At 54.1% G+C, this 27,393-nt stretch overlaps 1 protein-coding gene across 1 annotated transcript; it reads right to left on the bottom strand.

Moving 5' to 3' along the window:
• Positions 1–949: 949 nt before the first annotated feature.
• rbfox1l (RNA binding fox-1 homolog 1, like) lies at positions 950–26,730 on the bottom strand. The gene is made up of 12 exons (XM_069183013.1): positions 26,513–26,730; positions 12,112–12,348; positions 6,531–6,692; positions 5,992–6,045; positions 5,519–5,611; positions 4,529–4,586; positions 4,208–4,267; positions 3,951–4,092; positions 3,247–3,286; positions 3,102–3,166; positions 2,222–2,303; positions 950–2,132 (listed from the first exon to the last, which is right to left on the bottom strand). Exons 1-12 carry the CDS (start codon positions 26,597–26,599, stop codon positions 2,088–2,090), a joined length of 1,125 nt encoding a protein of 374 aa, XP_069039114.1. The 5' UTR covers positions 26,600–26,730; the 3' UTR covers positions 950–2,087.
• Positions 26,731–27,393: the final 663 nt, after the last annotated feature.

Below are 27,393 nucleotides of genomic sequence, written 5' to 3' on the forward strand. Positions count from 1 at the left end.
GGTCAGGGACACAGAGTGCAGAACTGAGAGAGAGAAGAGAAAGAGCACAGAGTACAGAACTGAGAGAGGAGTGAATGAGCACAGAGTACAGAACTGAGAAAGGGGTGAAAGAGCACAGAGTACAGAACTGAGAGAGGAGTGAAAGAGCACAGAGTACAGAACTGAGAGAGGAGTGAAAGAGCACAGAGTACAGAACTGAGAGAGGGGTGAAAGAGCACAGAGTACAGAACTGAGAGAGGAGTGAAAGAGCACAGAGTACAGAACTGAGAGAGGGGTGAAAGAGCACAGAGTGCAGAAATGCTTGAGAAAGGCAGAGTACAGAATACAGACAGAAAAAATGAGTAAAAGCACAGAGTATAGAACTAGGTAGAGAAAGGAAAACAGCATGTTGTGCAGAATCAGAAAAGTAAGACACGGAGCACAGAACACCAAGAGAAAGGACAGAATGCAGAATTCAGAATAAGAAGCAAGGAGCACTGAGAGACAGTGGGGTTGAGGTGAGAAGGGATTGATCTAGCGATCTATATCTGATCACGTGTCTATAAGACACCTGTGGTCTGAACTCATGCCAGATGATCAGCTGCTGAGATGTCCTGGTGTGTCTGTGTTCTCTTAACAACAACTGTCTATCAGAAACCCAGAGCGGCTTCACAGCCTGGAACTGCACAGGCAGAGAGTCAAGGGACCCGGCCGTCCCCAGCAGGCGTGCAGAGAGGGAGAGAGAGATCAAGAGACAGTGCAGAGACAGCAGGGGCAGATGGCTCGTGTGTACAGACGGCCGATCACCGCAGAGAAGAAGCCGCATGCGGGCTGGAGAGGAGGCTGGGATCTGGAAGCGCTGGGGGCTCCGAGCTGACAGCACAGCAGACAGACCTGCCACCACACAGAGCTCAGCCCAGGGCACCAGGACAGGCAGGGAGGAAGAAAAGGAGGTAGATGGAGGCAGAGAGACTCAGAGAAATCAGATTTTATTGACAGTGACAGCACATGTTAGACAGATTTATTTACAGCAGAGATAAAGTCAGAGTACAGCACAGTTTGAAATGAAAAGTGGGATAGAGTGGTGAATACCACAGAGTACAAGAGAGTGGGATAGAGTGGTGGGATACCACAGAGTACAGGAGAGTGGGATAGAGTAGTAATACCACAGAGTACAGGAGAGTGGGATAGAGTAGTAAATACCACAGAGTACAAGAGTGGGATAGAGTGGTAGGATACCACAGAGTACAGAAGAGTGGGAGAGAGTGGTGAATACCACAGAGTACAGGAGAGTGGGATAGAGAGGTAGGATACCACAGAGTACAGGAGAGTGGGAGAGAGTGGTGAATACCACAGAGTACGGGAGAGTGGGATAGAGTGGTTGGATACCACAGAGTACAGAATGCAGTTAAGAGTGCAGACAGCACCACAAGGTTCTTATCAAGGCTGAGATGGGCAGGGTTTGACAACGACAGCTGGAAAACCGGAGAACCGGAGAGGAGTACGGAATAGCAGATGACAAAGCAACACATCAACAGACTGGCCAGGTGCGAGAGTCCAGAATGCAGAATCAGAGTGGTACATTACCAAAGAGTACCCAACATAAGCACAGAGCAGTGAACAGAGTGCATACATGATCACAATCAAGAGCAGCCAGACGAGATACTGACAGCGGAGAGAAGCATTAGTCAGAACACAGCAGCACAGCCATCTGCAAGAAGGAGCAGAGCATGCTGGTGTGAGAGGCGGATCAGAGGTAGATCGTTTCACGGAGGAAAGGCGCAGACAGACAGGTGATCACCGGAAACCGCTGCACACACCTGATTGGAGACGCTGCAGTGGCACTGCCGTCCCGCAACCCAACTCAAACGCTCAAAACCAAAACACACCCGCTTCAGAGACCATGTCAGCGTCATCATACTTAAATTAAAGAGACCCATCGAAAGCGCTCAGTTCTATGTACAGGTCGGAGGCCGGAGCTCAAGGTCTTCTGCTGCTCCTGGGCAAACAGGAAGTGACCTCCTGCTCGGGGCCGGAACGCCAGGAAGTGACGTCGTCATCCCGCCCCGCGCTGAGGAGACTGGCGGAGCCGGAGGCTCCTCCGGGGCTCAGTAGGGTGTGAACCGGTTGTAGCCTCCCCGGTACAGGCTGGCCTGCAATTCCAGAGCACAGGGCACGGCGTCAGCGTGGCCGCCCAGCCCCCAGCCCCCCAGCCCGGCGGGCGCGGCGCCTCTGCCCTTACCACAGTGCCCACGCCGTAGGTCGCCGCCGGGCCCACCGAGTGGTGGTAGGGGTCCGCCGCCGCCGCGTACACTCTGCCGTAGCTGAGGGGCAGAAACAGACGGCGGTGAGGAGTGTGGGGACCACGTGCTGGCAGCCCCGCTCACGACCTCGGCTCGGGTCGAATGCAGTCAGAGACGCCGCTGGACCTTTCAGACCAAGACCCGTCACTGTCACTGTGCTCGTGTGCTGACCGGTCACTGTACTGACCGGTCACTGTGCTGACCGGTCACCGTGCTCGTGTGCTGACCTGTCACTGTACTGACAGGTCACCATGCTTGTGTGCTGACCTATCACTGTACTGACCTGTCACCATGCTCGTGTGCTGACCTGTCACTGTGGTGACCGATCACCATGCTCGTGTACTGACCGGTCACTATACTGATAGATCACCGTGCTCGTGTACTGACCGGTCACTGTACTGACCGGTCACCATGCTTGTGTGCTGACCTGTCACTGTACTGACCGATCACCATGCTTGTGTGCTGACCTGTCACTGTACTGACCTGTCACTGTACTGACTGGTCACCGTGCTTGTGTGCTGACCGGTCACCGTGCTCGTGTGCTGACCTGTCACTGTGCTGACCTGTCACTGTACTGACAGATCACCGTGCTCGTGTGCTGACCTGTCACTGTGCTGACCTGTCACCGTGCTCGTGTACTGACCTGTCACTGTACTGACCTGTCACCGTGCTCGTGTGCTGACCTGTCACTGTACTGACCTGTCACTGTGCTGACCGATCACTGTGCTCGTGTGCTGACCTGTCACTGTACTGACCGGTCACCATGCTCGTGTACTGACCGGTCACTGTGCTGACCGGTCACCGTGCTCGTGTACTGACCTGTCACTGTAGGCTGCAGCTGTGGTGGAGGCTGACTGTGCCACTCGGTACGCTGGGTAGCCTCCCTGTCCGGAGAGAGAGGGGGAGGTCAGTGACTCCACACGGGATCGAACCCGGGACAGTCGGGGAAAGCCGATCTACTCACATAGACTTCTGCTCCGTACAGACCGTCCTGGTACACCACCCTGGGAAAGACACGGACACTCAGACTACTGCAGCCACGGCAACACTCTCGAGCACTGAGCCACACCCCCACTCTGCCCTATGACCTCCTAACAGGCCATGTCAAAGACATGACAGACTTCCTGTCCTGCCTCCTGTGACATCACAGGGGAAGACTTCCTGTCCTGCCTCCTGTGACATCACAAGGGAAGACTTCCTGTCCTGCCTCCTGTGACATCACAGGGGAAGACTTCCTGTCCTGCCTCCTGTGACATCACAGGGGAAGACTTCCTGTCCTGCCTCCTGTGACATCACAGGGGAAGACTTCCTGTCCTGCCTCCTGTGACATCACAGGGGAAGACTTCCTGTCCTGCCTCCTGTGACATCACAGGGAAAGACTTCCTGTCCTGCTTCCTGTGACATCACAGGCACAGACTTCCTGTCCTGCCTCCTGTGACATCACAGGCACAGACGTCCTGTCCTGCCTCCCGCGACTCTTGTGGCAGAAGTTCAGGGCCGAGGAAAGCTGACTGAGTTCTAGGTGTCTTTCGTGCTAGGAGGCGGGATTGTTATTATTCGTAAGACTTTAGGATCTGAACTGCAGAGAAACGGATTAAAGGAGTGTTGCTGGAGCCTGGGACACTGCAGCAGGACAGTCAGGGATCAGACAGGCGCACTGGGTCATACCCTGGGTAGGCGGGGACTGCAGTGGGCGTGGCCGCAGTGGCTGCTGAGCGAATGGTGTTGTAGACGGCACGGCCACGCCCCCGGAGGGCGGCGCCCCTGTAGGCCAGAGTGGGAGTGGCCACAGGATAGGGGAAGCTGGCCACTGCGAGAGAGAGAGGGAGAGAAGGACAGAGAGAGGGAGGGAGGGTTACGGACTGCAGACCGACATGACGATGGAAAACTCCACATGCTGGAAGGCAGCGCACTGACTGACTGACCTGTGTAGAGTTCAGGAGCGTACATTGCCCCCATTACTGGATTGATCTTCCATCCTGTAGCTGGAGAGAGAGGTGAACACAGGTGGTGATGGACACTACAGCACAGTGACCCTGACTGACTGACTGGACACTACAGCACAATGACACTGACTGACTGGACACTACAGCACAGAGACCCTGACTGACTGGACACTACAGCACAGTGACCCTGACTGACTGGACACTACAGCACAGAGACCCTGACTGACTGGACACTACAGCACAGAGACCCTGACTGACTGACTGGACACTACAGCACATTGACCCTGACTGGAGACTGACCATTGACCAGTGGAGTCTGTGGTTTCTTGGTGACCACTCTGGCTGTGGCGTTATTGACCTGCAGACGGACAGAACAGAGAGACACACTTTCATCAAGAGTCTCATCAAGTCTCCTCACAGTGTCCCCCAACCCTTGTGACAGCAAGTGGTTCAGGGCTCGAGGTGTGGGGTTCAGGTTCAGGGCTCAAGGTGTGGGGTTCAGGTTCAGGGCTCGAGGTGTGGGGTTCAGGGCTCGAAGTGTGGGGTTCAGGGTTCGAGGTGTGGGGTTCAGGTTCAGGGCTCGAGGTGTGGGGTTCAGGGCTCGAGGTGTGGGGTTCAGGGTTCGAGGTGTGGGCTTCAGGTTAAGGGCTCGAGGTGTGGGGTTCAGGTTCGGGCTTCAGGGTTCAAGGTGTGGGGTTAAGGTTCAGGGCTCGAGGTGTGGGGTTCAGGTTCAGGGCTCGAGGTGTGAGGTTCAGGGCTCGAGGTGTGGGGTTCAGGTTCAGGGCTCGAGGTGTGGGGTTCAGGTTCGGGGTTCAGGGTTCAAGGTGTGGGGTTAAGGTTTCAGGGCTCGAGGTGTGGGGTTCTGGTTTAGGGCTCGAGGTGTGGGGTTCAGGGCTCGAGGTGTGGGGTTCAGGTTCAGGGCTCGAGGTGTGGGGTTCAGGGCTCGAGGTGTGGGGTTAAGGTTTCAGGGCTCGAGGTGTGGGGTTCAGGGCTCGAGGTGTGGGGTTCAGGGCTCGAGGTGTGGGGTTCAGGTTCAGGGCTCGAGGTGTGGGGTTCAGGGTTCGAGGTGTGGGGTTCAGGGCTCGAGGTGTGGGGTTCGGGTTCAGGGCTCGAGGTGTGGGGTTCAGGGCTCGAGGTGTGGGGTTCAGGTTCAGGGCTCGAGGTGTGGCGTTCAGGGTTCGAGGTGTGGGGTTCAGGTTCAGGGCTCGAGGTGTGGGGTTCAGGGTTCGAGGTGTGGGGTTTGGGTTCAGGGCTCGAGGTGTGGGCCCCCCGGTTCCCCTGCCCTCTCACCTCGATCTTCCTGCCCTCCACGATGGTGCCGTTCAGCTTCTCCCTCGCCCGATCCGCATCTAGGGCGCTCTCGAACGTCACGAAGCCGAACCCCTGGGGTACAGAGAGAGCACACCGCTGTCTGAATCCGCTCAGCAGAGCTGGGGGACCGGCACACAGGCACAGGCACAGGCACAGGCACAGGCACACGCACACGCACAGGCACACGCACAGGCACACGCACACGCACACGCACACGCACACGCAGGCACACGCACAGGCACAGGCACATGCACATGCACACGCACACGCACAGGCACACGCACAGGCACAGGCACACGCACACGCACACGCACACACAGGCACACGCACAGGCACAGGCACATGCACACGCACACGCACACGCACAGGCACACGCACAGGCACACGCACACGCACAGGCACAGGCACATGCACACGCACACGCACACGCACAGGCACACGCAGGCACACACCTTGGAGCCGCGCTCGTTGAAGATGATTTCCACGTCCAGGATCTTCCCGAATTGCTGAAACACAGAGCCCAGGGAGCCGTGAGTCTGAGGCCTGCAGCTGCACTGCCGCCGCCGGCCACAGGGGCGCCCTTCCCCCGCGGCTGCCTAGCAGCCTGTAGCAGCGACAGCAGAGCGATGTGGTACTACTGCAGTAACAGCAATAATAGTAACTGAATAGCAACAGTGATAATAATAGTCATTGTAATAGTCATCATCATTATATAAGTCAACACACATGAAAAATCGCTTGGTGTTCTAACGATTTGAAATGCCCGTCTGGTAGTGAACAGTTAAGTGATCCCAGGAGCACATCCAGCTGTGTCTGGAGAGAAGCCAGGGTATTGGCTCCAACAACAGGGCGGGAAGCTTGTTCCCCACCCCCACCCCCCTCTGTGTACAGTAGAGCCTGCTGTCCTGGGCTGTAAGAGTGCTCGTGCGAAGGGCTGGACACAGTGACACAGTGAAATGCCCAGAGTGAGCCGGGGGACGCAGGGCCTCACCCCGAACATCTGCCGCAGGTCGGGGTCCCGGAAGCGGAAGGGGATGTTGGACACGTGGAGCCGCTTGGGCTGCGACTTGGCCCCCCCGGCGGCCCCCTCTTCCTCCCCCGCCGATACAGCAACGCCATGAGGCTGAGGGTCCGAGCCCGAGCCCGAGTCCTCCTGGAGAGCAGGACAGCGGGAGAGGAGAGGGTTAGTACAGGCCGAGTGTGTGTGTGTGTGTGTGTGTGTGTGTGAGAGAGAGAGTTTGTGTGTGTGTCTGTGTCTGTGTGTGTGTGTGTGTGTGTGTGTGTGTGTGTGTGTGTGTGTGTGTGTGTGTGAGAGAGAGAGAGAGTTTGTTTGTGAGTCTATGGGTAAATGTGTGTGAATCTATGTGTGAGTGTGAGTCTGTGTAAGTGAGTGTCTATCTGTGTGAGTGAATGTCTGTGTAAGTGTGTGTCTGTGTGAGTCTGTTTAAGTGAGTGTCTATCTGTGTCTCTGTGTGAGTGTGTGAGTGTGTGTCTGTGTGAGTCTGTGTAAGTGAGTGTCTATCTGTGTGAGTGTCTATTTGTGTGAGTCTGTTAAAGTGTCTATCTGTGTCTCTGTGTCTCTGTGTGAGTGTGTGAGTGTGTGTCTGTGTGAGTCTGTGTAAGTGAGTGTCTATCTGTGTGACAGTGTATGTCTCTGTGTGTCTGGGTGCACTGTAAGCTTGTGAAGCCTTCAGGGATAAAACCTCACACCCATTTAAAGACACCAGTATCTACAGCTTTAGTTTGAGTGACAAGAGGCAATAACCAATCAGCATTCTCCATCCAGGGGTCCTTCTCAAGCACAAGTGAGGATGCGTGACCGCTCTGTTCCGTTTGATAGTTTAGTTAGGCGTCTAGTTCATGCCCGTTAGAAACTACAACACATTGTGGCGAAATTAAACAAGAAGATCATGATCGAAAAAATTCGAATGCTATTTAAAGCGTAATTTGAAGAACCTTTCAGCATGTCTGTGGTCCGTGCAGTACAAACAGAGTGACTCTGATGGCCCATCACGAATATTATCATCGTAAGAACAGGTCTGACCGAGTGAGAAACAGCGCCCTCGTCTGTGCTCAGGCACAGGGGGGAACTGCAGCTCACAGGCCCACCCCAGCAGCACAAAACACCTGGAGTCTGAGATCTGGAGGCTCTTTCCCTTAACGTTCAACTGCTTCTGCGCCAGAGCTCGTCAGGGGAAGATTCAGGTGTTTCATATGGCTGGGGTTTGGTTAAGAAAGAAGACCTATAAAGGAGAGAGCGCAGGGGAGACGGTAACTGTCTTTAGTGTCAGGTAAATGCCCTCATGCAGGAGCAGGGCCATGTGTGTCAAGGCCATGAGTCATCCACTATCCCACGATGCACCACGATGCCACAGTGTCTGTGTGTGTCAATATACCGAGGCACACGCGCACCAGCTCTGTTATCACCCTCCAGGACATAAAAATCAGACAAAACCAAATAAAAAAACGGCCGGAAAACAGGAATGGCCAGTGAGCACGAGCAGAGGGAGGTGGGGTGAGAGAAAAACAGGCAAAAAAAAAACAAAACAAGACGCTCTGCTGCCAGAAATTTTTTTAAAAAAAAGCTTTGAGGAAAAAAATGTTGCTTTAAAAATGAAACACAAAAAGGAAGAGAAAAATCGAAGCAGGCTGGAGAGAGAGAATGCGTGAGAGAAAGACAGAGGGAGAGAGAGCAGCCTGCGAAGAGGAAGAAAGACGGGAGAAAACGGCCGCGCAGGCAAGAGGCACAGGAAGCCAGGGGACAAAGGTGAAAGTTCGGAGGTGAGTCTGGGGTCACGGTGCTGCTTTTCTGCAGGGGTTAAAGGCCACTACCCAAGATTCCCAGATCTGAATTATTAATAGGGGAGAGGACAGACTCACACTCACACACAGACACGCTGAGAAACTCCATACTGAAACACACAGACACACACTGATGTACACAGCACCCACACACACAAACACACACACAGCACTCACGGACCGACACAGTTACAGACACACGCTGACGTACACAGTACCCACACACACACAGCACTCACAGACCGACACAGTTACACACAGACACGCACTGACGTACACAGCACCCACACACACACAGCACTCACAGACCGACACAGTTACACACAGACACACACTGACGTACACAGCACCCACACACACAAACACACACAGCACTCACAGACACACAGATCGACACAGTTACACACAGACACACACTGACGTACACAGCACCCACACACACACACTTAAACACACACAGCACTCCCAGACACACAGATCGACAGTTACACACAGACACCCACTGACAAACTCCACACTGAAACAGACACACCCAAACATGTACACTGACACTCACATATACTAATAAACACAAACACACACTGATACACCATGGCACTCATGCACACAAACACACATGCTGATACACGCACAGCACTCACAGACTCCAACCCACTCACGGACACCGATACACACACACTCACTCAGACAGTTACACTGACAGACTCACACACACACACACTCACTCACAGACAGCTACACTGACAGACTCACACACTGATATACACACTCACTCACACACGGACACACACCAGGCCCGTGCCACACGGTGAGCTGTGGGGGTGTAGATGATGACGTCATGGCACGATGCAAGTGCTCTGAACCTGAGGTCACGGAGGGGTCGGCGGGTCACTCGAGACCCCCACTGGACCCGGCGACGGGGGGCGCTGCTCAGAATTCGGACACACAGTGAAGAAATCCAGTTCGAACAGAGCCAGAGCACAGTGTCTGTCAGGGAGGGGCTACAGTTACTGTGTGTCACCAGGAAAGTCTGCCACACTGCCCTGCGCTGTTCTGTGTGATACAGTAACCTGCGCTGCTCTGTGTGATACAGTAACCCTGCGCTGTGATACACTAACCCTGCGCTGCTCTGTGTGATACAGTAACCCTGCGCTGTGATACAGTGACCCTGCGCTGTGATACACTAACCCTGCGCTGCTCTGTGTGATACAGTAACCCTGCGCTGTGATACACTAACCCTGCGCTGCTCTGTGTGATACAGTAACCCTGCGCTGTGATACAGGAATGCTGCGCTGCCCTGTGTGATACAGTAACCCTGCGCTGTGATACACTAACCCTGCGCTGTGCTGTGTGACAAAGTAACAAGATAGATTAGTTTAGCACTGAAGCTCCTTGACTGGAAAAGATACAGTATAGTACAGTACAGTATAGTATACTCACACAAAGCATGTATCAGAAAACAGTCTAGTACACCTCCTGGCCTGGACAAGACACAGTGAGTAGAGTACGGGAGTCTAGGGCAGTACACTATCCTCACACAAGGAGGTATCAGAGATCCTGGAGCGTTCCGACTGCAGAGAGTCCCAGTACACTGTGCTGCAGCACACTAAGCATGACACTGCTTATAGCTATATGCTCTATATACATGTATACTACACTTTACACACTACAGGTATGTCTATATTATACTACACCTGAAGAAGACTCCACAGCTGAAACGTTGTGTTTCTTTTCTTCTCTTTTCAGCCAGGAATAAACGTTTACTTGTTCCTGTATTAAACTAGACACACTAAATATATACCTCTACAGTACGGAACTGCAGGGCACTGGACTGCACTCACTGGTACTGTCCTGTTACTCCTGAAACATCAGGCAGTGCACACTCACTCAGTTACTGCAGCTCTGCCTCACTCTGCCTCACTCTGCCTCACTCTGCCTCACTCTGCCTCACTCTGCGTCAGGCCCTGTGCTTCTCAGTGCCGGGAAACCGACAGTCTGGCCTGCCCGAGTCCCGTGAGCAGGACAGCCCCCCCACTGAGAGCCCAGCTGTTCTGTCAGCTCTGTCGCCTCCCTCCCCCCCCCGTCACCCCAGCTGTTCTGTCAGCTCCCCCCAAACCCCACCCCTGCCCCAGCAGAGCCCCAGTCGCCCTACATGGGCAGGACTGAGCCCCCTGTAGGCTAAACATAGCGACTGGCTCTGCAGGGCTGGGGGCTGGGGGATGTCTGTCACTTGCTCTGGCACTGCAGTCCCCAGGCAGCTGTCTGCCTCGCAGTCAGAGGGTCATCTCCTGTCTCCCACTGTGTCTCCTGTCCTGTATCCCACTGTCTGACTGACTCACTGTGATCTCCTGTCTCCCACTGTGTCTCCTGTCCTGTATCCCACTGTCTGACTGACTCACTGTGATCTCCTGTCTCCCACTGTGTCTCCTGTCCTGTATCCCACTGTCTGACTGACTCACTGTGATCTCCTGTCTCCCACTGTGTCTCCTGTCCTGTATCCCACTGTCTGACTGACTCACTGTGATCTCCTGTCTCCCACTGTGTCTCCAGTCCTGTATCCCACTGTCTGACTGACTCACTGTGATCTCCTGTCTCCCACTGTGTCTCCTGTCCTGTATCCCACTGTCTGACTGACTCACTGTGATCTCCTGTCTCCCACTGTGTCTCCTGTCCTGTATCCCACTGTCTGACTGACTCACTGTGATCTCCTGTCTCCCACTGTGTCTCCTGTCCTGTATCCCACTGTCTGACTGACTCACTGTGATCTCCTGTCTCCCACTGTGTCTCCTGTCCTGTATCCCACTGTCTGACTGACTCACTGTGATCTCCTGTCTCCCACTGTGTCTCCTGTCCTGTATCCCACTGTCTGACTGACTCACTGTGATCTCCTGTCTCCCACTGTGTCTCCTGTCCTGTATCCCACTGTCTGACTGACTCACTGTGATCTCCTGTCTCCCACTGTGTCTCCTGTCCTGTATCCCACTGTCTGACTGACTCACTGTGATCTCCTGTCTCCCACTGTGTCTCCTGTCCTGTATCCCACTGTCTGACTGACTCACTGTGATCTCCTGTCTCCCACTGTGTCTCCTGTCCTGTATCCCACTGTCTGACTGACTCACTGTGATCTCCTGTCTCCCACTGTGTCTCCAGTCCTGTATCCCACTGTCTGACTGACTCACTGTGATCTCCTGTCTCCCACTGTGTCTCCTGTCCTGTATCCCACTGTCTGACTGACTCACTGTGATCTCCTGTCTCCCACTGTGTCTCCTGTCCTGTATCCCACTGTCTGACTGACTCACTGTGATCTCCTGTCTCCCACTGTGTCTCCTGTCCTGTATCCCACTGTCTGACTGACTCACTGTGATCTCCTGTCTCCCACTGTGTCTCCTGTCCTGTATCCCACTGTCTGACTGACTCACTGTGATCTCCTGTCTCCCACTGTGTCTCCTGTCCTGTATCCCACTGTCTGACTGACTCACTGTGATCTCCTGTCTCCCACTGTGTCTCCTGTCCTGTATCCCACTGTCTGACTGACTCACTGTGATCTCCTGTCTCCCACTGTGTCTCCTGTCCTGTATCCCACTGTCTGACTGACTCACTGTGATCTCCTGTCTCCCACTGTGTCTCCTGTCCTGTATCCCACTGTCTGACTGACTCACTGTGATCTCCTGTCTCCCACTGTGTCTCCTGTCCTGTATCCCACTGTCTGACTGACTCACTGTGATCTCCTGTCTCCCACTGTGTCTCCTGTCCTGTATCCTGTGTCTCACCGTGCTCGGTGCTCCTATTCCCTCTGCACTGTCATGCTGGGAGCTCGGAAAGACTCTCAGCTGGTGATGGTCCTGGTAATCGGATCCAGGGTGGGCGGAGCCGAAGTCCAGGGGTGGGAGGCGGCCAGCAGGGGTGGGTGGGGCCTGTCCTGGAGGAGGGTAAGCAGGAGGCGGGGCGTAGACCTGGGGTAGGGTGGGGTCAGCAGAGCCTGGCCCTGCTTCCTGGGCCGGAGCACCCTATCAGAGAGAGGAGGAGCAGAAGTGAGTGTTTCTGTAGTGTAAGGAGACAGACAGAGAGAATGTGAATACTGACTGGACACTACAGCACAGAAACACTGACTGACTGGACACTACAGCACAGAAACACTGACTGACTGGACACTACAGCACAGTGACCCTGACTGACTGACTGGACACTACAGCACAGTGATCCTGACTGACTGACTGGACACTACAGCACAGAGACACTGACTGACTGGACACTACAGCACAGAGACACTGACAGACTGACTGGACACTACAGCACAGAGACCCTGACTGACTGACTGGACACTACAGCACAGTGACACTGACTGACTGGACACTACAGCACAGAGACACTGACTGACTGACTGGACACTACAGCACAGAAACCCTGACTGACTGGACACTACAGTACAATGACCCTGACAGACTGACTGGACACTACAGCACAGAAACACTGACTGACTGACTGGACACTACAGCACAGTGACCCTGACTGACTGACTGGAAACTACAGCACAGAGACACTGACTGATTAACTGGACACTACAGCACAGTGACCCTGACAGACTGACTGGACACTACAGCACAGTGACCCTTACTGACTGACTGGACACTACAGCACAGTGACCCTGACTGACTGGACACTACAGCACAGAGACCCTGACTGACTGGACACTACAGTACAATGACCCTGACAGACTGACTGGACACTACAGCACAGAGACACTGACTGACTGACTGACTGGACACTACAGCACAGAGACACTGAATGACTGGAAACTACAGCACAGAGACATTGACTGACTGGACACTACAGCACAGTGACCCTGACTGACTGACTGGACACTACAGCACAGAGACACTGACTGACTGACTGGACACTACAGCACAGTGACCCTGACTGACTGACTCGACACTACAGCACAGAGACCCTGACTAACTGGACACTACAGCACAGAGACACTGACTGACTGACTGGACACTACAGCACAGTGAACCTGAGTGACTGGACACTACAGCACAGTGACACTGACTGACTGACTGGACACTACAGCACAGAGACACTGACTGACTGGACACTGCAGCACAGTGACCCTGACTGACTGGACACTACAGTACAGTGACCCTGACTGACTGGACACTACAGCACAGAGACACTGACTGACTGACTGGACACTACAGCACAGAGACACTGACTGACTGGACACTACAGCACAGAGACCCTGACTGACTGACTGGACACTACAGCACAGAGACCCTGACTGACTGGACACTACAGTACAGTGACCCTGACAGACTGACTGGACACTACAGCACAGAGACCCTGACTGACTGACTGGACACTACAGCACAGTGACCCTGACTGACTGACTGGACATTACAGCACAGAGACACTGACTGACTGACTGGACACTACAGGACAGTGACCCTGACTGACTGACTGGACACTACAGCACAGTGACCCTTACTGACTGGACACTACAGCACAGAGACACTGACTGACTGGACACTACAGCACAGTGACACTGACTGACTGGACACTACAACACAGTGACCCTTACTGACTGACTGGACACTACAGCACAGTGACCCTGACTGAGTGGACACTACAGCACAGTGACCCTGACTGACTGGACACTACAGCACAGTGACCCTTACTGACTGGACACTACAGAACAGTGACACAGTCTGACTGGACACTACAGCACAGAGACACTGACAGACTGACTGGACACTACAGCACAGTGACACTGACTGACTGGACACTACAACACAGAGACCCTGACTGACTGGACACTACAGTACAGTGACACTGACTGACTGACTGGACACTACAGCACAGTGACACTGACTGACTGACTGGACACTACAGCACAGTGACACTGACTGACTGGACACTACAACACAGAGACCCTGACTGACTGGACACTACAGTACAGTGACACAGTCTGACTGGACACTACAGCACAGAGACACTGACAGACTGACTGGACACTACAGCACAGTGACCCTTACTGACTGGACACTACAGAACAGTGACACAGTCTGACTGGACACTACAGCACAGAGACACTGACAGACTGACTGGACACTACAGCACAGTGACACTGACTGACTGGACACTACAACACAGAGACCCTGACTGACTGGACACTACAGCACAGTGACCCTGACTAACTGACTGGACACTACAGCACAATGACCCTGACTGACTGGACACTACAGCACAGTGACACTGACTGACTGGACACTACAAGACAGAGACCCTGACTGACTGGACACTACAGTACAGTGACCCTGACAGACTGACTGGACACTACAGCACAGAGACCCTGACTGACTGGACACTAGAGGACAGTGACCCTGACAGACTGACTGGACACTAGAGGACAGTGACCCTGACTGACTGACTGACACTACAGCACAGGGACCCTGACTGACTGGACACTACAGCACAGAGACACTGACTGACTGACTTGACACTACAGCACAGTGACCCTGACTGACTGACTGGACACTACAGCACAGAGACACTGACTGACTGACTGGACACTACAGCACAGAGACCCTGACTGACTGACTGGAAACTACAGCACAGAGACACTGACTGATTAACTGGACACTACAGCACAGTGACCCTGACAGACTGACTGGACACTACAGCACAGTGACCCTTACTGACTGACTGGACACTACAGCACAGTGACCCTGACTGACTGGACACTACAGCACAGAGACACTGACTGACTGGACACTACAGCACAGTGACCCTTACTGACTGACTGGACACTACAGCACAGTGACCCTGACTGAGTGGACACTACAGCACAGTGACCCTGACTGACTGGACACTACAGCACAGTGACCCTTACTGACTGACTGGACACTACAGCACAGTGACCCTGACTGAGTGGACAGTACAGCACAGTGACCCTGACTGACTGGACACTACAGCACAGTGACCCTGACTGACTGACTGGACACTACAGCACAGGGACCCTGACTGACTGGACACTAAAGCACAGTGACACTGACTGACTGACTTGACACTACAGCACAGTGACCCTGACTGACTGACTGGACACTACAGCACAGTGACCCTTACTGACTGACTGGACACTACAGCACAGAGACACTGACTGAATGACTGGACACTACAGCACAGTGACCCTGACTGACTGGACACTACAGCACAGTGACCCTGACTGAGTGGACACTACAGCACAGTGACCCTGACTGACTGGACACTACAGCACAGTGACCCTTACTGACTGGACACTACAGAACAGTGACACAGTCTGACTGGACACTACAGCACAGAGACACTGACAGACTGACTGGACACTACAGCACAGTGACACTGACTGACTGGACACTACAACACAGAGACCCTGACTGACTGGACACTACAGTACAGTGACACTGACTGACTGACTGGACACTACAGCACAGTGACACTGACTGACTGGACACTACAACACAGAGACCCTGACTGACTGGACACTACAGTACAGTGACACAGTCTGACTGGACACTACAGCACAGAGACACTGACAGACTGACTGGACACTACAGCACAGTGACCCTTACTGACTGGACACTACAGAACAGTGACACAGTCTGACTGGACACTACAGCACAGAGACACTGACAGACTGACTGGACACTACAGCACAGTGACACTGACTGACTGGACACTACAACACAGAGACCCTGACTGACTGGACACTACAGCACAGTGACCCTGACTAACTGACTGGACACTACAGCACAATGACCCTGACTGACTGGACACTACAGCACAGTGACACTGACTGACTGGACACTACAAGACAGAGACCCTGACTGACTGGACACTACAGTACAGTGACCCTGACAGACTGACTGGACACTACAGCACAGAGACCCTGACTGACTGGACACTAGAGGACAGTGACCCTGACAGACTGACTGGACACTAGAGGACAGTGACCCTGACTGACTGACTGACACTACAGCACAGGGACCCTGACTGACTGGACACTACAGCACAGAGACACTGACTGACTGACTTGACACTACAGCACAGTGACCCTGACTGACTGACTGGACACTACAGCACAGAGACACTGACTGACTGACTGGACACTACAGCACAGAGACCCTGACTGACTGACTGGAAACTACAGCACAGAGACACTGACTGATTAACTGGACACTACAGCACAGTGACCCTGACAGACTGACTGGACACTACAGCACAGTGACCCTTACTGACTGACTGGACACTACAGCACAGTGACCCTGACTGACTGGACACTACAGCACAGAGACACTGACTGACTGGACACTACAGCACAGTGACCCTTACTGACTGACTGGACACTACAGCACAGTGACCCTGACTGAGTGGACACTACAGCACAGTGACCCTGACTGACTGGACACTACAGCACAGTGACCCTTACTGACTGACTGGACACTACAGCACAGTGACCCTGACTGAGTGGACAGTACAGCACAGTGACCCTGACTGACTGGACACTACAGCACAGTGACCCTGACTGACTGACTGGACACTACAGCACAGGGACCCTGACTGACTGGACACTAAAGCACAGTGACACTGACTGACTGACTTGACACTACAGCACAGTGACCCTGACTGACTGACTGGACACTACAGCACAGTGACCCTTACTGACTGACTGGACACTACAGCACAGAGACACTGACTGAATGACTGGACACTACAGCACAGTGACCCTGACTGACTGGACACTACAGCACAGAGACCCTGACTGACTGACTGGACACTACAGCACAGTGACCCTTACTGACTGACTGGACACTACAGCACAGTGACCCTGACTGAGTGGACACTACAGCACAGTGACCCTGACTGACTGGACACTACAGCACAGTGACCCTTACTGACTGACTGGACACTACAGCACAGTGACCCTTACTGACTGACTGGACACTACAGCACAGTGACCCTGACTGAGTGGACACTACAGCACAGTGACCCTGACTGACTGGACACTACAGCACAGTGACCCTTACTGACTGACTGGACACTACAGCACAGTGACCCTGACTGACTGGACACTACAGCACAGAGACACTGACTGACTGACTTGACACTACAGCACAGTGACCCTGACTGACTGACTGGACACTACAGCACAGAGACCCTGACTGACTGACTGGACACTACAGCACAGTGACACTGACTGACTGACTGGACACTACAGCACAGTGACCCTGACTGACTGACTGGACACTACAGCACAGAGACACTGACTGACTGACTGGACACTACAGCACAGTGACCCTGACTGACTGGACACTACGGCACAGAGACACTGACTGACTGACTGGACACTACAGCACAGAAACACTGACTGACTGGACACTACAGCACAGAGACCCTGACTGACTGACTGGACACTACAGCACAGTGACACTGACTGACTGACTGGACACTACAGCACAGTGACCCTGACTGACTGACTGGACACTACAGCACAGAGACACTGACTGACTGACTGGACACTACAGCACAGTGACACTGACTGACTGACTGGACACTACAGCACAGTGACCCTGACTGACTGACTGGACACTACAGCACAGAGACACTGACTGACTGGACACTACAGCACAGGGACCCTGACTGACTGGACACTACAGCACAGAGACCCTGACTGACTGGACACTACAGCACAGAGACACTGACTGACTGACTTGACACTACAGCACAGAGACCCTGACTGACTGGACACTGCAGCACAGTGACCCTGACTGACTGACTGGACACTACAGCACAGAGACCCTGACTGACTGACTGGACACTACAGCACAGTGACCCTGACTGACTGACTGGACACTACAGCACAGAGACACTGACTGACTGACTGGACACTACAGTACAGAGACACTGACAGACTCTCTCACACACAGCTGGAAGACACCAGTCTCTCTCTCACACACAGACTGGAGTCACCACAGTGATCCCCATACTGACCTGTCTCCCTGCTCTCTGCTCCGAGCCCCTGTGTGACTGTGTGACTGACCTGCAGCAGCAGCTCTCCTCACCACACTGCCAGCCGACCCCCGACCCCTGGCCCCTGGCCAATCAGAGCCTGACTGCCCAGAGAGGCAGAGGCAGGGGCGGGGCCAGCCGGCAGCTGGCCCAGGGGCTCCAGGGTTAACCCCTTCCTGACGGGTTTCCCTGCACAGAGCAGCACTGCACTGAACACACAAACGCCCCGTACGAGCCCTGAGCACCGCGCTGGGACAACATCCTCCATGAGCAGAGGAAAACTCCTAACGCGTGCAGGGCCACGTTAGGCCAGTACCCATTCCTACCAGCACAAAGCCCTGCTGAGCCCAGAGCTGAGCCCAAAACAGAGCCCCCTGAGCCAGCTGGTCCTGAGGCTCACTGACCTGAGCCACACCGACACTAACCAGCCTCAGGACAGCACTGCTAGAGCACCACAACTCAGACTCAACCACATCACAGCACAATACACACAACACACAACCAGCCTCAGGACAGCACTGCTAGAGCACCACAACTCAGACTCAACCACATCACAGCACAATACACACAACACACAACCAGCCTCAGGACAGCACTGCTAGAGCACCACAACTCAGACTCAAGCACAGATCAAACAGCAATATCTCACACACTGGGACACAGACAGACCTGACTGTCCAGAGAGGACAGGCTCAGTGACCACAGCCTGGCCAGAGAGACTGGACAGAGGCAGACCTGACTGCCCAGAGAGGACAGGCTCAGTGACCACAGCCTGGACAGAGAAACTGGACACAGACAGACCTGACTGTCCAGAGAGGACAGGCTCAGTGACCACAGCCTGGCCAGAGAAACTGGACACAGACAGACCTGACTGTCCAGAGAGGACAAGTTCAGTGACCACAGCCTGGCCAGAGAAACTGGAGACAGACAGACCTGACTGTCCAGAGAGGACAGGCTCAGTGACCACAGCCTGGCCAGAGAAACTGGACACAGGCAGACCTGACTGTCCAGAGAGGACAGGCTGTGCTCCCACTGCCACCAGGGAGAAACAGAGTCCAAGACACACTTTCTGCTACACTATTAGAAATACTCTGGAATTAGACAAATATTTGTCCCTAAAATAAACACTATCTATTCCCAGAATTCCCACACCTGTCAGAATCTGAACGACTTCCAGAGCTGGTGGGGACGAAACTTGATAGAGCTGCTGCCCAGAAAACAACCCGGTCAAAAATAACACACTAGCCCCTCCCCCGTTCCCCGTCCCCCAGTCTCCTGTATCAGCAGCTAATTTTATTGTTCCAGGACACAAGTGTTCTGCCAGGAACGCAGAGTGACAGCTGAGAGACAGCTGAGCTCCTTCACTCTGCCTCTCCAGCTGATACCCCCACTGCTGTCTGCTGCCTGCCTCGCAGTCTGAGCTCACTGGGACTGCTCTGTGCTGTATGAGATCTGTACACACAGTCTGGGCTCACTGGGACTGCTCTGTGCTGTATGAGATCTGTACACACAGTCTGGGCTCACTGGGACTGCTCTGTGCTGTATGAGATCTGTACACACAGTCTGAGCTCACTGGGACTGCTCTGTGGTGTATGAGATCCGTACACAGTCTGAGCTCACTGGGACTGCTCTGTGCTGTATGAGATCCGTACACACAGTCTGAGCTCACTGGGACTGCTCTGTGGTGTATGAGATCTGTACACACAGTCTGAGCTCACTGGGACTGCTCTGTGCTGTATGAGATCCGTACACACAGTCTGGGCTCACTGGGACTGCTCTGTGCTGTATGAGATCTGTACACACAGTCTGAGCTCACTGGGACTGCTCTGTGCTGTATGAGATCTGTACACACAGTCTGAGCTCACTGGGACTGCTCTGTGCTGTATGAGATCCGTACACACAGTCTGGGCTCACTGGGACTGCTCTGTGCTGTATGAGATCTGTACACACAGTCTGAGCTCACTGGGACTGCTCTGTGCTGTATGAGATCTGTACACACAGTCTGAGCTCACTGGGACTGCTCTGTGGTGTATGAGATCCGTACACAGTCTGAGCTCACTGGGACTGCTCTGTGCTGTATGAGATCTGTACACACAGTCTGAGCTCACTGGGACTGCTCTGTGCTGTATGAGATCTGTACACACAGTCTGAGCTCATTGGGACTGCTCTGTGCTGTATGAGATCCGTACACACAGTCTGAGCTCACTGGGACTGCTCTGTGCTGTATGAGATCTGTACACACAGTCTGGGCTCACTGGGACTGCTCTGTGGTGTATGAGATCCGTACACACAGTCTGAGCTCACTGGGACTGCTCTGTGCTGTATGAGATCCATACACACAGTCTGAGCTCACTGGGACTGCTCTGTGCTGTATGAGATCCGTACACACAGTCTGGGCTCACTGGGACTGCTCTGTGCTGTATGAGATCCGTACACACAGTCTGAGCTCATTGGGACTGCTCTGTGCTGTATGAGATCTGTACACACAGTCTGGGCTCACTGGGACTGCTCTGTGCTGTATGAGATCTGTACACACAGTCTGAGCTCACTGGGACTGCTCTGTGGTGTATGAGATCTGTACACACAGTCTGAGCTCACTGGGACTGCTCTGTGCTGTATGAGATCCGTACACAGTCTGAGCCCACTGGGACTGCTCTGTGGTGTATGAGATCTGTACACACAGTCTGGGCTCACTGGGACTGCTCTGTGCTGTATGAGATCTGTACACACAGTCTGAGCTCACTGGGACTGCTCTGTGGTGTATGAGATCCGTACACAGTCTGAGCTCACTGGGACTGCTCTGTGCTGTATGAGATCTGTACACACAGTCTGAGCTCACTGGGACTGCTCTGTGCTGTATGAGATCTGTACACACAGTCTGAGCTCATTGGGACTGCTCTGTGCTGTATGAGATCCGTACACACAGTCTGAGCTCACTGGGACTGCTCTGTGCTGTATGAGATCCGTACACACAGTCTGAGCTCACTGGGACTGCTCTGTGCTGTATGAGATCTGTACACACAGTCTGAGCTCACTGGGACTGCTCTGTGCTGTATGAGATCTGTACACACAGTCTGAGCTCATTGGGACTGCTCTGTGCTGTATGAGATCTGTACACACAGTCTGAGCTCACTGGGACTGCTCTGTGCTGTATGAGATCCGTACACACAGTCTGGGCTCACTGGGACTGCTCTGTGCTGTATGAGATCCGTACACACAGTCTGAGCTCATTGGGACTGCTCTGTGCTGTATGAGATCTGTACACACAGTCTGGGCTCACTGGGACTGCTCTGTGCTGTATGAGATCTGTACACACAGTCTGAGCTCACTGCTCTGTGCTGTATGAGATCCGTACACACAGTTTGAGCTCACTGGGACTGCTCTGTGGTGTATGAGATCTGTACACACAGTCTGAGCTCACTGGGACTGCTCTGTGCTGTATGAGATCTGTACACACAGTCTGAGCTCACTGGGACTGCTCTGTGCTGTATGAGATCTGTACACACAGTTTGAGCTCACTGGGACTGCTCTGTGCTGTATGAGATCTGTACACACAGTCTGAGCTCACTGGGACTGCTCTGTGCTGTATGAGATCTGTACACACAGTCTGAGCTCATTGGGACTGCTCTGTGCTGTATGAGATCTGTACACACAGTCTGAGCTCACTGGGACTGCTCTGTGGTGTATGAGATCCATACACACAGTCTGAGCCCACTGGGACTGCTCTGTGCTGTATGAGATCCGTACACACAGTCTGGGCTCACTGGGACTGCTCTGTGGTGTATGAGATCCGTACACACAGTCTGGGCTCACTGGGACTGCTCTGTGGTGTATGAGATCTGTACACACAGTCTGGGCTCACTGGGACTGCTCTGTGCTGTATGAGATCTGTACACACAGTCTGAGCTCACTGGGACTGCTCTGTGCTGTATGAGATCTGTACACACAGTCTGGGCTCACTGGGACTGCTCTGTGCTGTATGAGATCTGTACACACAGTCTGGGCTCACTGGGACTGCTCTGTGCTGTATGAGATCTGTACACACAGTCTGAGCTCACTGGGACTGCTCTGTGCTGTATGAGATCTGTACACACAGTCTGAGCTCACTGAGACTGCTCTGTGCTGTATGAGATCTGTACACACAGTCTGGGCTCACTGGGACTGCTCTGTGCTGTATGAGATCCATACACACAGTCTGAGCCCACTGGGACTGCTCTGTGCTGTATGAGATCTGTACACAGTCTGAGCTCACTGGGACTGCTCTGTACACACAGTCTGAGCTCACTGGGTTTGCCTTTTCTGGGTGGAAAAAGTTGCACAGGACAGCAACAAGGGAGCAGTCATCACGCACGAATTGTGAACCCTGAATCTGAAATCCCGAGTCCCCAGTCCCCAGTCCCCAGTCCCCAGTCCCCAGTCCCCAGTCCCCAGTCCCCTGTCCCCTGTCCTGGGTCGCTGGCTCTCCTCTGTCTTCCTGTCCCCACTTCCCAATCCCAGGTCGCAGGCCCTCCTCTGTCTCCCTGTGCAGTTTCCGCTGGCATCGCGGGGGGGCAGCTCATTTGCTGACGACGCCGGCAATCTGGTTTCTGACCCCTGCAGCTGCCGAGGTCGCAGGTCAGAGGTCAGGACCCCCAGGGAAGCCAGGGGGACAGCTGCAGAGACACCCTGCTGTGCTTGGAGATCCTCTTGGTCAGAAGCAGGTGAAGGCGCCAGTTCGAAAGCGAACTCCTGCAGTCCGGCACCTCGCCCTCACTTCACAGCCTCCCAGCTGCACCCCCAAACTGGGCTCGTCCTGTGGCCGTCTGAATCCAGGCTCTGTGCCCCACTGTCTGAATCCAGGCTCTGCCTGTGGCCTGCTGTCTGAATCCAGGCACTGTGACCCGCTGTCTGAATCCAGGCTCTGTGATCCGCTGTCTGAATCCAGGCTCTGTGATCCGCTGTCTGAATCCAGGCACTGTGACCCGCTGTCTGAATCCAGGCTCTGCCTGTGGCCTGCTGTCTGAATCCAGGCACTGTGACCCGCTGTCTGAATCCAGGCTCTGTGATCCGCTGTCTGAATCCAGGCTCTGTGATCCGCTGTCTGAATCCAGGCACTGTGGCCCGCTGTCTGAATCCTGGCTCTGTGACCCACTGTCTGAATCCAGGCTCTGGCTGTGGCCCGCTGTCTGAATCCAGGCTCTGTGACCCACTGTCTGAATCCAGGCTCTGTGACCCACTGTCTGAATCCAGGCTCTGCCCAGATCAAAACTGAGACTGCGAATCTGGCAGGTTCACTAAGGCTCTGTGGCTTTATCTGTGTATTCATGGGAAGAAATGTCCTGGCACCACTGGGCACCAGGATTAAATCTCAACAGGGAGCATTTCCCTGGAAGAGCCCAGTTTGGGAATATCAGATCAGGCTAAAGATTCCCCTGAATTCTTCAGATCTACCACTGCATATCCATAACACAGACTCTAAGAGCACGGACACCGAGGTCAGTGCCAACACTCCTCCTGCTGACACTGTGACCACCCTGCCTCTTATCTCTGTCTATATATATCCCTGTATCTGGAGAGCAGCTGCCCGAGCTTCTGGGCTTCATCAGAGCTATGTCTCTCCCTGTCAGAGCTGTCAGTGTGGCGAGACAATCCCAGACATAGTACAGCACCACTCTGAGCTAAACTAGGCTCAGGGACAGCACTGCTCTGAGCTACACTGGGCTGACAGACAGCACTGCTCTGAGCTTCACTGGACTGAGAGACAGCACTGCTCTGAGCTACACTGGACTGACAGACAGCACTGCTCTGAGCTACACTGGGCTGAGAGACAGCACTGCTCTGAGCTACACTGGACTGAGAGACAGCACTGCTCTGAGCTACACTGGACTGAGAGACAGCACTGCTCTGAGCTACACTGGACTGAGTGACAGCACTGCTCTGAGCTACACTGGGCTGAGAGACAGCACTGCTCTGAGCTACACTGGACTGAGAGACAGCACTGCTCTGAGCTACACTGGACTGAGAGACAGCACTGCTCTGAGCTTCACTGGGCTGAGAGACAGCACTGCTCTGAGCTTCACTGGGCTGAGAGACAGCACTGCTCTGAGCTACACTGGACTGAGAGACAGCACTGCTCTGAGCTACACTGGGCTCAGGAACAGCACTGCTCTGAGTTTCACTGGGCTTAGAGACAGCACTGCTCTGAGCTTCACTGGGCTGAGACATCTATCTGAGGATCTGTCACAGTGAGGGAGATGCAGAGAAGTACAAGAGCAAATATCCATTATTAATCAGCATACAGAAGAGAGCAATCAAATACCTTTGACACCTGAGAAACAGTGACCAGAATTCGTACCACAAGGGCCTGCTGAGCCCAGAGAAGAGCCCTCTGAGCCAGCTGGTCCTGAGGCTCACTGACACCAGCCAGCCTCAGGACGGCACAGCTACAGCTACACAAGACACACCACACTGGGGCACACACACAAACGCAGCATAAACTGGAATGCTACAGACAGCTAAACAGACAATACACACTAACTGACCAGGGCAAGAAACAGCAAAAAGAAACAGACCCTGATGAAGTAGAGGCTCAGTGACCACAGCCTGGCCAGAGACACTGGACACAGACAGACCTGACTGTCCAGAGAGGACAGGCTCAGTGACCACAGCCTGGCCAGAGAAACTGGACACAGGCAGGCCTGACTGTCTAGAGAGGACAGGCTGTGCTCTCCCTAAAATAACTAATCTAATCCTGGAATTCACACTCCTGCCAGAATAGGAACAGCTTCCAATCCTACTGGTGAAAGAAGAGCTGAAGCCCAGTATCTGATCCCCTGTCCCAGCCTGAGGAACAGACAGTGAGCCTGTCTCTCAATAATAATAATACAGTGTGTGATCTCCTGTCCCAGCCTGAGGAACAGACAGTGAGCCTGTCTCTCAATAATAATAATACAGTGTGTGATCTCCTGTCCCAGCCTGAGGAACAGACAGTGAGCCTGTCTCTCAATAATAAGAATACAGTGTGTGATCTCCTGTCCCAGCCTGAGGAACAGTGAGCCTGTCTCCCAATAATGCTCAATTATGTTTACAGTATATATAAATATTTTAGGATATGTCTTTGTTGTAAATGTCTGTAATAGGTCTGTAGATTTTATTTTACTTTTATTTAATGTTTTGTTCCATGTTAATTTTATTATTTTTATTTGCTTTGGCAACACTGATTGTACCCATCGGTCATGCTAATAAAGCACCTTGAATTGAATTGAAATTGAATTGAATTGACAGGAGCACGCTGAGAGACCGAGAGAAAGACAGGAGCACGCTGAGAGACCGAGAGAGAGACAGGAGCACGCTGACAAACACAGAGAGAGACAGGAGCAGGCTGAGAGACAGGGAGAGAGACAGGAGCACGCTGAGAGACCGAGAGAGAGACAGGAGCACGCTGACAAACAGAGAGAGAGACAGGAGCAGGCTGACAGACAGGGAGAGAGACAGGAGCACGCTGAGAGACCGAGAGAGAGACAGGAGCACGCTGAGAGACCGAGAGAGAGACAGGAGCACGGTGACAAACAGAGAGAGAGACAGGAGCAGGCTGAGAGACAGGGAGAGAGACAGGAGCACGCTGAGAGACCGAGAGAGAGACAGGAGCACGCTGAGAGACAGGAGCAGGCTGAGAGAGGAAGAGAAACAGGAGCACACTGAGAGGCAGGGAGAGAGACAGGAGCACACTGAGAGACAGGGAGAGAGTCAGGAGCACACTGAGAGACAGGGAGAGAGTCAGGAGCAGGCTGAGAGAGGAAGAGAGACAGGAGCACACTGAGAGACAGGGAGAGAGTCAGGAGCACACTGAGAGACAGGGAGAGAGTCAGGAGCAGGCTGAGAGACAGGGAGAGAGACAGGAGCAGGCTGAGAGACAGGGAGAGAGACAGGAGCAGGCTGAGAGACAGGGAGAGAGACAGGAGCACGCTGAGAGACAGGGAGAGAGACAGGAGCACGCTGAGAGACAGGGAGAGAGACAGGAGCAGGCTGAGAGAGGAAGAGAGACAGGAGCACACTGAGAGACAGGGAGAGAGACAGGAGCAGGCTGAGAGACAGAGAGAGAGACAGGAGCAGGCTGACAGAGACAGGAGACACAGAGGGCGCCGGTACCTGAACGAGGCTGGGGTAGCAGGAGGCAGTCTGGGGGTACACAGGCAGGCCGTAGGGGTGAAGTACCACAGTCGGGGAGGAAAGCATGGCGCACACCAGGGCAGCAGGAGAGAGGAGTATCCCAGGAGTGTCCCGGCGCAGAGTGGGACGGGAGAGACTGAGTGCGGGCGGGCTGGAGCGGAGGGGTCACTGCTGCTCTGTCAGCGCATGACGGGCTGCAGCAGCTGTCAGGGCTGTATTAATAACACCCTGCTACCCCCCCCGACAGCTGTCCCACTCGCTGTCTCCAGGGTCGCTGTCTGTCACACACTGCTGCCCCTCCCCAGCACTGACCACACACTCCTGCCCCAGCACTGACCACACACTCCTGCCCCTGCCCCAGCACTGACCACACACTCCTGCCCCAGCACTGACCACACACTCCTGCCCCAGCACTGACCACACACTGCTGCCCCAGCACTGACCACACACTGCTGCCCCTGCCCCAGCACTGACCACACACTGCTGCCCCAGCACTGACCACACACTGCTGCCCCAGCACTGACCACACACTCCTGCCCCAGCACTGACCACACACTGCTGCCCCAGCACTGACCACACACTGCTGCCCCTGCACTGACCACACACTCCTGCCCCAGCACTGACCACACACTGCTGCCCCTGCACTGACCACACACTCCTGCCCCAGCACTGACCACACACTGCTGCCCCTGCACTGACCACACACTCCTGCCCCAGCACTGACCACACACTGCTGCCCCTGCCCCTGCACTGACCACACACTCCTGCCCCAGCACTGACCACACACTGCTGCCCCAGCACTGACCACACACTGCTGCCCCTGCCCCTGCACTGACCACACACTCCTGCCTCAGCACTGA

The sequence above is a fragment of the Lepisosteus oculatus genome, chromosome 23, assembly GCF_040954835.1.
Source record: "Lepisosteus oculatus isolate fLepOcu1 chromosome 23, fLepOcu1.hap2, whole genome shotgun sequence".
NCBI classification, from domain to species: Eukaryota; Metazoa; Chordata; class Actinopteri; order Semionotiformes; family Lepisosteidae; genus Lepisosteus; species Lepisosteus oculatus.